Source organism: Phocoena phocoena, chromosome 11, assembly GCF_963924675.1.
Source record: "Phocoena phocoena chromosome 11, mPhoPho1.1, whole genome shotgun sequence".
Taxonomy (NCBI): domain Eukaryota; kingdom Metazoa; phylum Chordata; class Mammalia; order Artiodactyla; family Phocoenidae; genus Phocoena; species Phocoena phocoena.
Window position 1 is genome coordinate 191,950 of NC_089229.1, and position 16,839 is coordinate 208,788.

The 16,839-nt window shown below is 58.5% G+C and overlaps 1 protein-coding gene and 1 pseudogene across 1 annotated transcript; one reads left to right on the forward strand and one right to left on the reverse strand.

The window, feature by feature from the left end:
* Positions 1-2,958: 2,958 nt before the first annotated feature.
* Positions 2,959-13,037, reverse strand: MAPK8IP2 (mitogen-activated protein kinase 8 interacting protein 2). The gene is made up of 12 exons (XM_065887125.1): positions 12,973-13,037; positions 11,856-11,961; positions 10,255-10,527; positions 10,013-10,106; positions 8,720-9,919; positions 8,363-8,438; positions 8,061-8,233; positions 7,870-7,979; positions 7,132-7,236; positions 6,922-6,992; positions 4,142-4,240; positions 2,959-3,696 (listed from the first exon to the last, which is right to left on the reverse strand). The coding sequence occupies exons 1-12, from the start codon at positions 13,035-13,037 to the stop codon at positions 3,624-3,626; spliced, it is 2,445 nt and encodes an 814-aa protein (XP_065743197.1). The 3' UTR covers positions 2,959-3,623.
* Positions 13,038-15,987: 2,950 nt separating this feature from the next.
* On the forward strand, positions 15,988-16,175 carry LOC136130685 (small ribosomal subunit protein uS14-like; annotated as a pseudogene).
* Positions 16,176-16,839: the final 664 nt, after the last annotated feature.

Here is a 16,839-nt window from a genome sequence, read left to right on the forward strand (position 1 = left end):
TCTTTTTTTTAGATGTATTTATTATTTCTTTATTTTATTTTTGGCTGCATCAGGTCTTAGTTGCGGCACACGGGATCTTCGTTGAGGCATGTGGGCTCTTTCATTGTCGTGTGCAGGCTTCTCTCTAGTTGTGGCGTGCGGGTTTTTCTCTCTCTAGTTGTGGCGTGCAGGCTCCAGGGCGTGTGGGTTCTGTGGTTTGCGGCACGCAGGCTCCCTAGTTGAGGAGCACGAGCTCAGTAGTTGTGGCTCCCGGGCTTAGTTGCCCCGCAGCACTTGGGATCTTAGTTCCCTGAGCAGGGATCAAACCCTCGTCCCCTGCACTGTAAGGTGGATTCTTTACCACTGGACCACCAGGGAAGTCCCTATGTTTGGAATTAATGAATGTATCTGTAGTTTTTTTAGTTTTCTGTGGGTGTTTCTATTTGCATTCCGGGGTCCCTAATAGCAACATATAATGCTTGAAACAAGACATGTTCATTGCAGAGAAAAAAAGGAAGAGAAACTGTCAGCCCCACCTCCGGCAACAAAGACTGCAGTCTTTGTGCTTTCTTTCAGTCTTTTTCAGTGTAGTTTCTAGGGTAGATTCTGCATATTTATTTTTCCTCAATAGCATAACAAATATTTCTGTATTATTACTAAACGTTTGTAAGCACACTTTTTTTGTACCAGCCACTATTCCAATTAGGTGTATATACCTTAATACAGTTCACCCTACTGGTCAATATTTAGATTGTCTTTTATGTTTTCAACATTTTAAACAAGAACATGTACAATACAAAGCTTTTCATTTAGGATGCTCTCCTTGGCTGGATTTCCAGATGGCACAGTCCTGGCATTGGAGGCTTACTCACTCACCACTCAGGGCTCTGAGGGCCCCCAGCACGTGTGCCAGGCTCTGGGAGGACGGGGGCACTAGCAGACCCACAGTTGGCAGCCTCTGCCCAGGGCCCCCCTGCGTCCGGGAGGATAGGAGGTCACCCAGCCACATGCAGAGAAAGCTCAGTGTCCAGGGTGGAAATAATGGGGTGGAGGGAGGAGGGGCTGGAAAGGGGCAGCGACAGGGCAGGCTGAGGTCGCACAGGGAGCCACAGCAGAGTTAAGAGGGCGAGCGGCCTGCTCAGGTTTCTGTTTAAACAACCGTGTCTGGTTGCAGGAGCTGGTGGATTGCAGACACAGGTGGAGGTGGGAGCCTAGAGGAGGCTGCTTGATGCACAAAGATCCAGGCAGAGGCGGGGAGGCCGGGGGGGGGGGGCAGGCTTGGGGTGGTGGGGGGTGGCGCTGACAGCAGGGGCAGTCTAGGGTGCCTCCACGCTTCCTGCTCAGGCAACTGGAAGAGACACAAAGCACAGAATATAGAATGGGGCACACGGGGAAGAGGCTCACGTCAGTTCGAAGTGTCCGTGGCTCCCACCAGTTCTGTGTCTCTGCACCTCAGGGCCCTGGTTAGGGTCCCGCGTTTACCGAACTCCACCACACGCCTGGCCAGTGACTGGCAGAAGCAGCGCTCCTGGAGGGCACTGGTGTTGGTGAGGTAAGGCACAGCACAGAGCTGAACCACACGGTCTGCCGGGGGCAGGACTCTGGGGCCCTCAGCACAGGGAAGGCACCGAGGCCGCCGCGGGAGAGAGGAGGCCAGTAAGGGGACCCAGGACAGAGCCAGGGCGGGGTCTGGAGCGCAGCTGAGCCAGAGCAGACCATGAGCCAGCCCCGAGAAGGAACAGCTGGGGAGGTGAAGGAAGGTGCCCGGGCCGGTGCAGGAAAGGAGACCAGAGGCGGAAGGAAGGTGGACAGGTGTGGGAAGGACCCTACTGACAGGAAGCTGTTCCAGGTGAAGGATGCCCAAGCGTGTCCGGCTGCTGTCCCAAAGGGCCACCACAGGAAGGGAAAGGTATGGATGCAGAGACGTGAGGAGATGAGTTGGAGGGAGGGACTGAGCCCAACAGGGGCGGAGTGGGGGCCGGGCAAATGGAGCCTCCCCCGAGATGGGGGGTCAAATTTCCACCTGACAGAGAGTGAAGGGAACAGCGGGCGGGGTGCAGCCACAGGGACCTGAGAGTCACGCCCCCCAGGCTGCGGGGCAGAGGTGCGCGTCCAGGGGCTCTCTGCCTGCCTCGTTCTACTGTAATCAGGAAAGTTTTCTCGTAGATGTTCTGCTGCGTCGGTCTTCTTGCAGGGTCGGGGACCCGGCCTGCGCCGGGGCTACCCAAATGCCGAAGGGCGGCCACTTACCGATTCGTAACCCGTGACTATGTTTTCTGTTTGCCGGTTGCCCTTAAATTAATTTGAGTAGAGGTGTGTGATTTCTATAGACAGTGGTTTTCAAGCTTCATGTACTGAACTTGTCTACACTGGCCTTTCTCACTCTCATTTCTTAACCTTCACCTGTTGTCTTCCTGGAGCTGCTGGCATCCTGGGCTCGGGGGGTTAGGGCGGGGGGCAGGCCCACCCTCAGAAAGGCACTGACCACCATGCTGACCTCAGCACTTGAGAGCTGGGGCTCACTGGGGCCAGGGAAGCCCTTTCTCCAGGAGGTACCATCTGTAATCACCTAGGGCATGTGACAGTCACCTCTTTTCTTCTGGCTTTCTGTGGAGAATTTTAAAAACACTAATCTTAAGGTCTAAGCAGACTGGCGCCTGCTCTCTGTCTCACACACACACTCACAAGCGTCCAGGCCCACACATAAGCACGCACACACCTCCCGGCCTGGCGCTCCAGTGCAGCGGAAATGACACACGCTGCGTGACCTTTCTCTCTGGCCTCAGCTTCCTCGCTGGCCAAGCAAGTGTATTTGCAGAGCACCCGCTGCGCGCCGCACAGGGACACCAGCGTGATTTCAGAGAGCAGTGAAGGGGTCTCCGGATTCCATCACCCTGGGGTCTTGGTCCCCACTGCCATGGACAGTGCCTGGGCCCCTGGCCCCTTATCTGCTCCCCCCCACCCCAGAAACAGCCAAGGTCACACGAAGCAGAGAGTTTATTGAGGTGCTGGACTGCGGGGAGTGCTTGCAGCGGCATAGCAGATGCTGGTGTGGCCGGGGCCTGGGCCGGGGCCCCCTCCTCCTAGCAGCGTCTGGGGCTTGGGGTGACCACGACTCCTAGTCTCCCGCAGGGCCCTACTGGGGAACCCCTCCCTGCTCACCCCTGAGCTCCTCGTGGGGCACTATGGGGGGGGGTCCCTCTCTTTGTCCCTATGGTGAGGATGGGATATGACCCCTTGATATTCACTATAAAAATTAAAATTCCTTTATAAATCACACGGGAAAAGCAAGAGGGGATCACCTGGGAGCTCCCTCCACACGCCCCTCCCAATTCTGACCCCAAAGTAAAGAGCAGAGGGCAAGAGTTTGCAGGCACAGAGGAGCAGAGACAGACAGGAGGAGAGAAGAGGGAGGCCAAGGGCAGGCCAGGGCGACACAGAGAGAACAGATCAGGGGTAGCGAAGGTGCAGGCTCCACGCTTCAGCAGCCCCTGGGGAGCAAGGAGGAGAGTTCCCAGCACAGCCCGGAGACTCGCCAGATGCTAGGTCCCATGTGCCCCCAGTCCAGTCCTTGCCAAAGTCGAGGTGGCCGCATGAGATGCCCCCAGCCCCAGCCGCTCCCGGAGCGGGAGAGCGGCGGGTGGCTACTCCAGGTAGATGTCCTCTGTGGGGCAGGCGTACTCCAGGTGCCGCTGGTAGTACTCCAGGAAGGCGCGGCTGGGGGAGAGAGCGGCCTCAGCCCCAGGCTCCCCAGGCCCGCCCACCTGGGCCTGCCCATGCCCCGCCCCCAGCTTCGTCCCTCAGCCCTCCTGGCCCGGCCCCATTTCCTTACGGTCTAACCTCAATGCTGCCTTCCCACCCCCAGCCCCGTGGTCAGTGTGCCCGTGCCGTTCCCACGCCCAGGACTCCCCTCCACGCTCCTGCCCCAAGCGTTCTGCCCACCACCTTCCCAACCCTCCACCACCACCACTGTCATCTGGCCTTCCCTCCCTTCCCCTCCCCTGTCTCCCCAAACTTCATCTCCATCCCTCCTCCCAGTCTGCTCACCGCCCCCCCTACCCGGGGAACCGCTGCACCGGTTCTGCATCCCCACTCCAGTCCCAGCCGTCACTCCACGCTGGCCCAGCTCTAATCCTGCAACCCACCCTCCGGACCCACTCACCCCACACTCTGGGCCACGGGCCTCATCGACTCCTGGGAGACGAAAACGTGGCAGGCAAAACGGCTCAGCAGCGGGTGTTTGGTGATGAAGCCAAAATAGCTGCGGGGAGAGCGGCGGTGAGCACACGGGACGCCCCCGGGTCCACCCCTCAGCCCCCAGGGATCGGGGAGAAGAGCCAGGGACAGAGGGCTCAGGGAGGGCGTGTGGGGCTGGGGAATGTGCGGGTCACATGATTTCAAGATTCGAGGCCCCTTTCTGGGTCCTCGTCAAAGCACAGCGCTGGGCATCTGTGAGAAGTTAGCGATCTATGCTCATCTGTCCACAAGGGTGTCCCACTGCATCTTCCTTCTCCCAAGACAGTGCCAGCTGCCTCTGTGCCCCCCACCCCCACCCAAAGCCTGCCCCTGGACCACAGAGCAAGGCCTCCCCGTCTTCTGGGCACCACATCTCAGCTGACTCTTCCCTGTCATGTCACCTGACACCCTGAGCCTGCCCAGTCCCACCTCTGGTCCTGCAAACCCACAGCTGTTTTCCGGGCTCTGATGTGGGGCTCGGCATGGGCCCTGACATGTAAAACAGTCTTTCTGAAGAAGCTTGTACCCTGGCTCTGTCGCCCCAGCTCTGTTCCACGTATGCCTTTCCTGAATCTGCCCTTCTTCTCATCAAGACATTAATAAAAATTGTTGTCCAGAGGGAGGAACTGCCAGAATCCTGCAGCAGGAGGGCTGAGACCCACCCCCCGACCGTGGCTAATGCAGCCCACGTCAGGTGGGATTAGGGTTTTGCGGTTCCACCAGATGGGAATCCACACGGCAGCATCATCGCTGGGACAACGTGCTCACGTTGGCCACGAACACGTCACGGCCTTATCTTGAATGCCACGCTCAGATGATCCCATTCACGGGGAGTGCCAGGCACCGTCCTCAGCAAAGCTCTTTATGTCATTAGCTCCCACAAACCTCACAATGGCCCTGCGCGCTGGGCCTCTAGATGAGGGCGTCGGAAACGCAGCCCGTCTGTGGCGCCCTGGGGGTGCTCTCAGCCACCCGTGATCTCACACGTCACATGCTCCCACCTTATCCGGACAGTGGGCCCAGCACGTGCCTAATCCAGCCCGCTTCACAGCGAGATGCCCGACATTGGCTCCTTGTGGCCCCTCACTGTGCGGACTGGGCTGAGCTCTGCAGTAACATGTACCAGGAAAGTCTGGGCCGGTTCCTGGCCATGGAACTGCATCCGGGTCAGCGTCTGGCCTGGACGCCTGAGCCTGTGGCACCCACAGTTTCCCTCTGCTGTCCTTCCTCTCTCAGGTGTGCCACCCTCAGCCCACTGTCCGTGTGGGCCACCGTGCACACTGGTCCTCATGGTGCCAGATCTGGCCTGCCGCCTGTTCTGAGCCCTGGCCCTCCACCCCTCAGAGCAGCATCTAAACTGTGATCCCATCAAACCACCTCCCTCTCAAGGGAGAAACCAAACTGGGCTCTGACCCGGCTGAGGGTGGACACCATCGCCCAGCCAGCAGACAGAGCGCCCCTCACTCTTACCACAAGTGTCCAGGTGACACACATGCCGGCCTCAGTATCTGTCACAAGCCTCAGCCCCAGCAGCAGTGTGTCCTTCCCACATCCTGCCTCCCCTGAGGACCTGAGGACCTGCTTCCTCAAATACCACTGGGCCCTTCGGAGCCTCTGCTTGGCCCTGTCTGCGTCACAGGTTAGCTCCTCCTGTCGCTTCATCTAGGGCACTGGCATCCTGTGCACAGGAGGCCGGCTGGGCAGGAAGGCTGTAGCCCTCCATCTGCTGGTTATGCTTCCCTTTCGCTCCCATCTCTTCTCTCTCTGCCTGGCTATCCTGTCTGCCCCACGGCCGAAGTTACCTACCGGCTCCGAACGTACCTCCCCCCAGGTCTCCTTTCCACACTCCAGACCACGTAGCAACGGCCACTTCACCCTCACTGCCTCTGGATTGAACACTGCATCGCCAGCCTGTGAGGCCCACTCACTCCAGGCCTCTTCTCTTGGCGCGTGGGTTACTAACTGCTCAACACCCAGGCCACCCTTGATTCTCTCTCCAGGTCAGCCTCTACATCCAATCAACTCAGGTCTTGCCTGCCCACCTCCTAAATGCCACTAGGTCACAGCACCTGGATAACCTCGGCAGCCACCTGGTCTCCTGCCAGCAGCACTTGGGTCCTTCCACTCTGCACAGCAGCCAGAGGCAGCCTGTCAACCTGACCGTGTCACCCCATGACCTCATCGCCAATGGGATTAAGCATAAGCTCCCTGGCATAGTCAAAAGGACACAGAGCTCCCTGGCATAGTCAAAAGGACACAGGTGCTCTTAGTGTCCCTCCAGCCTTACCCAGCTGCCCCCAAAGAGCCCCTAGTGCCCCTTGCCCACAGCCCTGGCTCAGCTGGCTCCCTGCCAAGAAGATCCACCCTGTCACCCACTTGCCTTTCAAGGTTTGTAGAGTGGTCTTCAGCCACCCCGCTAAGTCCCAGGAGAATTTGCCCGCCTCCCTGCAGGTCTGCTCACTGCAGCCCCATGCGCACGTCCACCAGAGTCCCACGAGTGCTTCGAGCACTCACTTGTCTGTGTGTCTGTCTCCCCACCCAGACCAGATGGGAGCCTGTCTGATCCAGGTGTCCTGGACCCAGAACAGAGTGGGCGCCATGTGGGGACTCAACTCCTGGAGCCAAGTGGGTGCGGGTGAGAGGGTGGGATGGTGAATGCGCAGCCCTCAGGGTTTGAGGGGACCAGGGGATGGGTGAGTCTCGTACCAGCTGTTGCGGGGGTGGCAGCCGCAGAACGAGATGTTCTTCATCTGGAAGAAGTGGCTGCAGTGCTGGAACTAGAGCAGAGGTGGCAGGAGAGGGCCACGTTAGAGCAGCCCAGGGCCACTCCGGCCACCCCTGCTGGACGCGCCTCAGTCTGACCCCCTTGCCTCACCCCTCCCACCGTCCCCTGTGCCTCAGGCCCCCACACCCCACCTCAGGTCCTCCACTTAGACTCAGCTTGACCCCCCGAAGAGAAATCTCAAGGTCACAGGAGGCAGGAGGACGCAGGTGGACGGTCAGTTTCCGGGCAGTGGCGATCTGCAGAAGAAGTTAGGGGAGAAAAGGGTCTCCAGGGCCTACGAGGGTATCTCTCCCTCTTGGCGGGACGCTGTCGATTAGGTTTGAAGACTCCTGGCAGCGATTCGGGAAGATGTGAGCGTGGCCTTGGCCTCTCCTCAGCCTCAGGACGGCCTGCCTCGTCTGCCTTCCGCCCCTCCCCAGGACTGCGGCCCCAGCAACCCCGGCCTGCTCACTGCCCGTCTCGTGCGCTGGACGCGGGCTCTCAGGCGCAGAGCCGTGCTGCTGCCCTGCTGCCCCACCCCCGCTCGCCCACAGGCCCAGCAGACGGGCCGGCCCTCACCGAGTGTCCACTGAGTGAATAACGAGTGTGCAAATAACTTCCAGGGAAGGGTCTGTGAGAGCTGGTCTTGCTTTTCAGACACGAATAGGATGGGCTGAAGGAGGGGGAGGGGCCGGCGGGAAGGTGACGGGGAACAGCTGCTGAGCGCTGCCCGAGGCCTGTCTGCCAGGCCTCTGAATAGGGGCTGGGGGGGGCCCGGGCCCTGAGGCCCCCAAGCATCCTGGAACCCTCCGTGGAAGAGGGCGGAGGCCTGGGGCCTCCAAGGGCTGTGCCAGCCTGCAGGGCTCAGGGGCCCCCACCTCCAGACTGACCTTCTGCATGGCTGCACACAGGATGCCATTGCCCTGGTGACAGGGCACCTCCACAGAGCCCAGGAACTGCACGTCAAAGCGCTCCACCCAGCAGGGACCCCGCTTGCTCCCTGGGAGATCACAGGGGCCTAGGTCAGGTGAGCAAGAGAGGACCTCGGATGACAAGACGCCCCTTGGGGAAGGGGCCTCACCCAGCAGGTCCTTGGCCGGGCCGGGCACCGCGTGGGCATAGAAGGCGGGGAAGACGCCACGCTCCCCCGTGCGCATGTTGAAGCCACGGAACCAGAAGTCGTCCTCCTCGGCCTCCACCAGGACCGGGTCGTCCACATCCAGCTCAAGCTCGTCGGGATGGCGGGGAATGAACCTGAGGTCAGGTCAGAGGTAGGAGGTCACGGGGGCAGGGGCAGGAACGGTTGGGTTGTGTCCACCAGTGTCCCATAGCGTCTGCAGGCTCAGATGGAGCGTCGCTAGCAGCGAGGGGGAGAAGCTGTACCTGAAGACAGCCCGATGGGTTTGCTCTCTCTCCTCGCCATTGACCAGGCAGGAAAAAAGGCCGAAAGACTCGGTGCCTGAGAGACAGAAACAAAAGAGACCAAGGCTCAGGGGAGGGGCAGGAAGAGAAATACTTGATGGCCCCGCGGAGCTCCCCTCCCCTCAACGGTCTGGTGTGGGTTGTCCTCAGTCACCGAGGGAGGGAGAAGTAGCTCACCGGGCGGGCGCTGGAGACAGAGCAGCCTTCCCCAGGCAACTCCCCACCCCACCCTACCCTACGGGGGCCTGGGGGAAGCCCTGGGGCCAAGGAGCCAGCCTGCTCCCCCGGGGCCACCCCCTTTCCCCACCTCCCACTCACTGGAAGATCGGGAGGTGCTGTTGACAAAGACATTGAGGAACTTCTTGGAGAAGGTGAGGTCAGGGCTGTCCGGGGAGGCAGCCCCGGAGCCCCGATCACGGCCCAGCAGTGCGGCTCCCGCCTCTTCCTCGCTGGCCTCGCCACCGCTGTCCCCGCTGTCCTCGCCCAGGCGCGCGCAGCGCCGCAGGCTCACCAGCTCCAGCTGCGTGTGCTCGTCCACCACCAGCGTGTACTTGACCGCATCGTACACCAGCGAGGCGTCCGGCGCCGTGGCGCCCGTGCCCCGGCCCCCGGGGGGCGCTGCCTCGGGCTCGGCTTCGTCCTCCTCCTCTTCATCCTCGTCGTCCTCCTCCGAGCAAGCGGCAGAGCAGGCGCGGCCCGGGCGGGCAGGGCGACCCGGAGCGGCCCACAGGGGCGTGATGGTGTCGCGCGTGGGGTTGCTGAGGAAGAGGCAGGGCCCGGGCTGCGCGGGGCCGGGCCGAGGGGCGGAGGGCTCGGGGGGCGGCGGCCCACACAGCGTCTCCATGTCCACCAGCTCCACGCCCGGCCCCGCCGCCGCCTCGGGAGCCTCGCCGGCGGGCGACGCACACTCCCCGGCAGGACGCGGCGCAGGAGACAGGCACTGGCCAGGGCAGCGGATGGGCGAGGAGCCCTCGGAGATCATGCGGCTCACGAGGTTGCTGAGCAGCCAGGGCGAGTCGGCGTCCTCGCTGAGGTCCGGCTCAGACTCGGACCCAGACTCGTACTCGCTGTTGGTGTCGTCGGGGCCCACGGGCAGGAAGGCGGGGCGGCGCGGGGGCTCGCACGGTGGCTCGGGCTCGGGCTCCGAGGCCGGCGATGAGGCCTCCTCGATGGAGTTGGTGAGGTGCGAGGAGCGGCCGCTGCTGCTGCCGCCGTCGTCGCTGCTCCGCTCCAGCTCTGTCTCTGAGATGGAGGAAATCATGCGCCCCAGGCGCGCGCCGCCCGCGTCCTCAGAGTCGGAGCCCGGCGACGACAGCTCCTGGCTGCTGCGCCGACCCCCGCGGCCTCCGCTGGAGCCGCTCCCCAGGTCGGCCTCGATGCCGGGATCCGAGGAGGGCGAGGCCCCACCTGGCGCCAGGGGCCTTGCGGGCTGGTTGCCTTCGGAGTCGCAACCCGGATGCACAGGTGACTGCGCCCCGCAGGGGCTTCTGTCCGTGGGCGGGAGGGGGGCGGGCGGCTCTGCGGAGCACGGGGTTGGGTCAGCCAGCCCACCTCCCCCACTCCTCCCTCCCTCGCCTCCGGCGTAACCCCGCCCACCACTGCCCAGCTCACCTCTGAGGGGCTCCTGGGCCGGTGGGCACAGCACTGTTTCCTGCCTGGAGGCTGGAGGCCCTGGAGCAAACCCTCCATTGTTGTTCAGGGAGTCCTGGGGAGGAGGGGAGGGGCGGGGGGAGGAGAGCAGCGCTGAGGAGGGGCCCCAGCTCTCAGGGGTAGGTGGGGGGACAGGCTGCCGCGGGGGACCAGTCCCGGATGCTGGGAACCACGGATAGCTGCGGGTCTGGGTGCCGGCTCACCTGGGCTCCCAGCGTCGTCAGGTGGAGCGTGGTGGGCCGGTGCTTGTGGGGCTCCTCCAGGGAGGGCGAGGGGATCAGGGGCTGCCGGGCGCGGGCTGCTGAGCCAGGGCCTCCCCCCTCAACCTCCCCCTCTGCTTCCTCCTCTTCCTCTTCCTCTTCCTCCTCGTCGTCCTCCTCCTCTTCATTGTCATCGATCATCTCAAACTCCTGGAAGTCATCCTGGAAGGAGCAGATGGGGTGCGGCTGCTCCGAACGCCCCAGGGAAAGGCTGTCCTGCAGGGAAGAAGGCCAGGGCAGAGCTGGGCCAGTGTGGGATGGTGACTTGGGTCCCAGGCGCCAGGAAAGGGGAAAGCAGGAAGCTATAAGTCAAGGGACAGATGCCTCCCTCCAGTTCTCTCTGCTCTCCACCAACAGAGCAGCTTTTTAAAAAATCTGCTTAAGATACATAAGGATCGCTACAGTTCTTGGTAAGTAAGAGCCCAAACTCCTAAGTCTGGGTGACAGAGATACTAAAAGTGGCCCCAACCCACCTGCCAGCCTCATCTCACCCTCAAACCCCGTCACATTTGACACCAGCACTTTTCCTTCATAGCATTTTAACACAACGCATAGAGTTTCGGGTCTGTCTCCCCCACCAAGCTGCAAGCCCCACCAGGACAGGACCGTGTCCATACTGGACACTGGTACAGCCCACCCCCAACCGAGAACAGGACCGGGCCCACAGTGAGAGCTCAGTAAATATCAAATGAATGCATGAAGTAAAGACAGCCAGCACCAGGCTTCACCAACCTCAGGGCCTCTGACCACTAATCCCTTACCAGCAATGCCTCTCCTCCATTCCCTCCAACCCCCCTCATCTGCCAGTTCCTTCTAGTCCTCCCTAAGGGCACGGTTGTGTGCCACTTCCACTGGAAAATCTCCCTGATGGCCTCAGTCTTGGGTGGGTTCCCTTCGTCGCACCTTCTGTCCCCTCACTGGAATCCAGCCGTTGACACTCAGGCAGCCACTGCCTCTCTCATGTCTTTCTCCCCTACTAGGTTATAAGCTCCTGAGGGCAAGAGCCACACGTGTCCTGCTCTCCTCCCAGGCACCTGGAAGCCCCCAGCACTTGCCACATGGGAGTTGCTCAGAAATGTTCTTGAATGAAAACAAAAACGTAAAGAAATGGGGAGGAGGAGATGGGCAGCGGAGACTTCAGGGCTGGAGACATGAGGCAGACAGATGGAGGCCTGAGAGGTGGGGAAAGGGCAAAGGAGGAGATGAGGTGAGATGGCAGCTGGAAGGGGTTAGATCTTTCTGGGAAGTGAGCTGTACACAGAGGCACCAAAGCATAGACACATCTCCCCTCCCCCAAGCTAGCCAGCTGGTGGGGGTCAAGCGAGGACTGATGGGGAAGGTCCTCAGTGGACCTCTGTCGGAAAAAGAGAGGTCTGGTATCAAGGAAGACCCCGGGTCGAGAGGCCAAGGGAGAGGGGGCAATCAGAGGATTTCTTGTTTCAAGGCTGAGCTTAGACCCACCCTAAACCCCCACGAGACTGCGAAGCATAACCTAAGCGAGACTCCCCCTTGAGAGAGTTCTCTGCCCCCAGCCCCTTCCCCACCTTCTCGCAATGGTCCGAGTCGTAGCTGAGGCCCAGACCACAGTCATCGGTGATCTCAGACAGATCTTCATCATCAAATTCTTCCAGACTTATGTCCTGTGGAGGCCTGGAGAGGAGAGCAAGGACAGGGCTCCTGAAAGAGCCACCAACCCTGGACTCCCTGGCCAGGAACTGGTCCTAAGGAGGGGCCAAGAGAGACACCCCCCCCCCCAGCTTCTAGGCCCCGTGATCTCCAGAGCCCCCAACTCCCAGACCTGCATCCTGCCATTATCTTGGACCTCAAACTCTGCTCTCCAGCGGATTTCCCCCTCAATTTGAGCCACGACCAGCTCAGAAGAGGCACCTGTCCCCCAAACCCTCCTCCCGGCCCTCCTTCCGCAAAGAGCCAGCAGCCTCTCCCCCCTCTACCCTCAGCTCCAGGCCCCTCTGGGTCACAGGCTCAGCCTCAGGGGAGTCAGGCTGAGCGGAGAAGGGGGAGGGGGGGCTGAAGCTGCAGCAGCAGGAGGAGGGGGAGGGGTGAAGGCTGTTCCGGGAGCAGAATCTGGCCAGTTTGTCCCCCACTCCTGCGGAAGGCAGGCCTACACCCAGAGGTCCAGCCCTCTCCCCACCCTAGTCCCTTCCCCCAGGCCCCAGGCTTGATTTCGGCTCTCTCCCTCCCAGAGCCCTACAGACCAGGCCGGGCTTCCACCAGAGGCCCAACAAGGCCAAAAGGACACTGCCAAGCACAGAGCGGGTACTCAGCGTCCTGCGCAGGCAGCCCACCCCTCAGAGGCTCCGCCCACGACCCCTGAGGACCTCCACCTTAGAGGGGGGCGGCTGTTCAGGCTGGGTGCAGCCCTGGATCCCAGCAGGACTTTGGGGTTGGGGGCGGTCACTGGGGCTGGAGGACGGGCATAAGGGGAGGACAAAAATGGGGAGACCTGGAACCGAGGGGCGGGGGGCGAGGAGCCGGAACCACGGGCCTCAGGACCAGAGGGGGGGGTCTGGGGCTTGGGCCCCCAAAAGCGACGAGGGGGGGGGTTGGCAGAGTCGGGTCGGAGAAGTCTGGGGACTGGGTCAGAGGGGATGCTGTACGAAGGGAAGGGCCTGCCGAGGCCCGGGGCGCCCAAGTGCGTACCTGCAGCCTGGCGGCGACAGCGAGTGAAAGGTGGAAAGAGAAAACATCTCCGCCCGATCCGCCATCTTCTCCGGGGAAAGGTCCGCCGACTGCGGCGGGGGAGGGGTGCCCGGAGCGACAGCCCCGCACGCCCTTCGTCGCTCCCTCCCGCCCGCCCTCAGCCCGCCCCAAGTCACCTCGTGACACGCCCTGCGACACCCCGCCGCCAGCACACCTCGACGCCAGGACACCGCGGCAGCGCGAGCCGGGGGGGAGGGGAGGAGGGGAGGACCTGGGAGGAGGGAGGATCCGGGGAGGAGGGGAGGAGGGCGGACCCGGGAGGAGGGCGAAGGGGACTGCGGGGAAGCTGGTTGGAGGAGACAAGATGGTTTGACTAAGAGGCTCGGGTTGGGGGAGAAGCGGGTTGCGGTTTGGTTTTTTCGGGGTGGGGGCAGGTGAGAAGCGGATTAGTGGGGATGGGGGATCAGTTCGTATGGTGAGAGTTTAAATGAGGAACTTGCTGTGGGGAAGTCGGTCCGCACACCTCTGGTTAACTGACTTTGGGTGTGGAGTGGATGGGACGGGGCCTGGTGGGGTGGTGGGTGCAGCCCCAGGAGCTGCGCTGGCGTCCCAAGGAATCAGAAGAGCTGGGGTCCCAAGCCTGGCTCTGAGTGAGTCAGACTGAGACTGGGCAGCTGGAGGAGCTGTCCACGTCTGGGTGCTGACCAGGGCTGGTCGGAGCTGTCCCACAAAGGGTGCTGATTGGGCCCACGGAGATTTCTCCCTAAAACGTGCTGACTGGGACTGGAGGAGCTGTTTCCCCGACGGGTGCTGATCAGTGCTGGGCAGAGGCAGCTGCCCAAGGAGTGCCGATCCGGGCTGGACTCACAAAGAGTTGTGACCCAAACTTCCCAGATTTCTTTTCTATCCCGAGTCTTGTCATCAAACCGATTAACTTGGACATTCACATAAATGACCCATCCAACACCCTTGACTCCTGATCAGGTCTGATGGTCTGTGATCCACTAATGGTACACCTAGTACAAAACACAAAATCGAATGGACTTACGTGGGAAAACTGAAATAGCAACACACTCTCAGCAATCCTCATGACAGATGAATCCTAAGACATCAGAGGATACTTTCTGACAATTTTCTCATAGATTAGAAAATAAATAAATGCAAACCTTCTATCTTTTACTCTACTCACATAGCACCGAAATCACAAACAAAATAAAAACGCCAATAGCTAAAACTGAAAAATGAAAAGCTTAAGAGGGACTTCCCTGGTGGTCCAGTGGGTAAGACTCTGTGCACCCAGTGCAGGGGGCTGGGGTTCGATCCCTGGTCAGGGAACTAGATCCCTCATGCCATAACTAAAGAGTTCACATTCTGCAGTGAAGATCCTGCATGCTGCAGCTAAGGCCAGGCGCAGCCGAAATAAATAAATAAATATTTTTTAAAAGAAAGAAAAGCTTACGAGCCACACCTTGTTGGGAATACTGTCAAAACCAGGAACTTCACCACCTCCTGATTCTTGATTTTAAGCCTCCAATTCTCTGATGATTGCCTCCTATTTTTCTCGCTTTCTTATGGTATTACCATGACACTCACAATTCTTTGACTCCATAAGAAACTTATTCCAGGGAATTCCCTAGCGGTCCGGTGGTTAGGGCTCTGTGCTCTCACTGTCAAGGGCCCAGGTTCGATCCCTGATCGGGGAACTAAGATCCCACCAGCTGCACAGCATGGCCAGGGGAGAAAAAATAAAGAAACTTATTCCAGGTACTATTGCTGTGTAGCAAATTACCACCAAATTTAGAGAATTAAGACGACCACTTTACTCTGCTTACAGATTGGGGGTCATAAATTTGGGAAGGACTCCAATGGGAAGCTCTTGTCTGGGGTTTCTCATGCACTTTGGTTACAGCTGGAGGTAAGCTGGGCTAGATGTCGAAGATGGCTCACTTGCAAAGTTGACAGTTGGTACTGTTGACTGGGAGCTCAGCTGGGGCTGTCAACCAGCACCTACACCTGACCTCTCCAGCATGGCAGTCTCAGGATAGTTGGACTTCTTACATAATGGCTTGCTTCTCCCGGAGTGACTGTACTAGGAGGGCCAGGGGTCAGCTGCATGGCCTTTTCTGATTTGGCCTTGGAAGTCATATGGCTTCCTATTGGTCAAAGTCACGATCCCATCCAGATTCACGAGAGCAGTCATAGATCCACCTCTTAATGGGATGAGTGTCAAAGAACTGGGGGTCCATGTTATAAACGCAACACAGATCTCCAATCCATTGACCCTCCCACTTCTTTTTTTAACATTCACTTTTTAAAAAAATAAATTTGTTTATTTTATTTATTTATTTTTGGCTGCATTTGGTCTTCATTGCTGCGTGCGGGCTTTTCTCTAGTTGCGGCTAGTGAAGGCTACGCTTCAGTTGCGGTGCACAGCCTTCTCATTGTGGTGGCTTCTCTTGTTGCAGAGCACGAGCTATAGGAGCGTGGACTCAGTAGTTGTGGCTCCGCGGCTCATGGAATCTTCCCAGACCAGGGCTCAAACACGTGTCCCCTGCGTCGGCAGGCGGATTCTTAACCACTGCGCCACCAGGGAAGCCCGATCCTCCCACTTTTCTCATTGCCAGCTCAAGTTCCTTGCTTTAAATTAAACTCCTTTCTGGAATCATCAAGTTCTTCTCTTCTGGATCATTTCCAACAGCAAACAAGCATAATCTCGTGTTAAAAATAAATGGTATATTCTCATCTCTTCATATAAGTGATCCAAAGCCATGGGGTTTTTCAGTACTGTTATGCCTTAAAGGAAAGGACAGTTAAAATGTCCTTCTTTGGGTTTAAGAAAGAATGCTTACAAATAGTTATACCTTTTGGAAAACAGATTTCTACCAATGAGGAAAACTATTATGACAATGAATCGGACTTGAAGCTTTTTTCTTAAGGGATTGTTACGAGGAAATAATAACAATCTCTGAAATCTAAATGTCTAGCTTTTTGCTTCGTTGCAGCCAAGAAAGCAAGATGGGTCACCAGCAGCTCTACCAGAGCCATCGGAGAAAATTCGGCAAGGCTCTCACTTTTGCCATGTCTGCTCAAACCGGCCTGGTCTGATCTGGAAATATGGCCTCAATATGTGCCACCAGTGTTTCTGCTAGTATGAGAAGGATATTGGCTTCATAAATGAAGCTGGACTAAGCGAACTTCCTTGAATGTGTCATCGAGGACATCTACCCTATGCAGAAACAATGCAAGCTCTTTGTATATAAAATGAAAATGTTAAAACTTCCCTCAAAATAATAAATAAATGTCTTAAAAGACTCCTTTTGCCTGAAGTACATTCTTCAGAATTTTCCTTATTGAGAGCTTTGGGAGGTAAACTCTCAGTTTGTCTAAAAATGTCTTTATTTTGCCCTATCTCCTGAAAGCTGTTTTCACTGGATTCTAGGTCAGGTAGTTCATTTCCATCATCACCCAGTGTCTTCCTCTGAATTCCCTTGTTGCTATGAGAAGCCACCTCTCTGTTTGCCACTTCCTTGAGGTAATTTCCTCTCCAGCTGCATTTAGGACTTCTCTCCCTGACTTTGGTGTTCTGATGTTTCGATGCAGTGTATCTAGCTGTGGTGTATTTATTTTTTCTGGCTGAGGTTCACAGAGCTTCTTCACTATATGATTTCTCTTTCATCAGTTTAGAAATTTCACAGCCATTATCTCTTCAAATATTGCCTCTGCTCCGTTCCATCTCTCCTCCTTCTGGGACTCCAACAGACTCATGCTGGATGGACCTTCTCATTCAAGCCTCCATATTTCCTAACCTTTCTTTCATGTTTTCCATCTCTATGTCCTTCCAGGCAATATTCAGTTAATTTATTCACA

Bases quoted from the DNA above. Each gene is read 5' to 3' on its own strand.
- MAPK8IP2 (XM_065887125.1), bottom strand. From the start codon at position 13,037: ATGGCGGATCGGGCGGAGATGTTTTCTCTTTCCACCTTTCACTCGCTG. The intron at 10,528-11,855 runs GTGGGGAAGGGG...TCTTCCCTGCAG, and splicing joins ACTCGGACCATTGCGAGAAG to GACAGCCTTTCCCTGGGGCG. The intron at 7,980-8,060 runs GTGAGGCCCCTT...GTGATCTCCCAG, and splicing joins CCCGGCCAAGGACCTGCTGG to GGAGCAAGCGGGGTCCCTGC.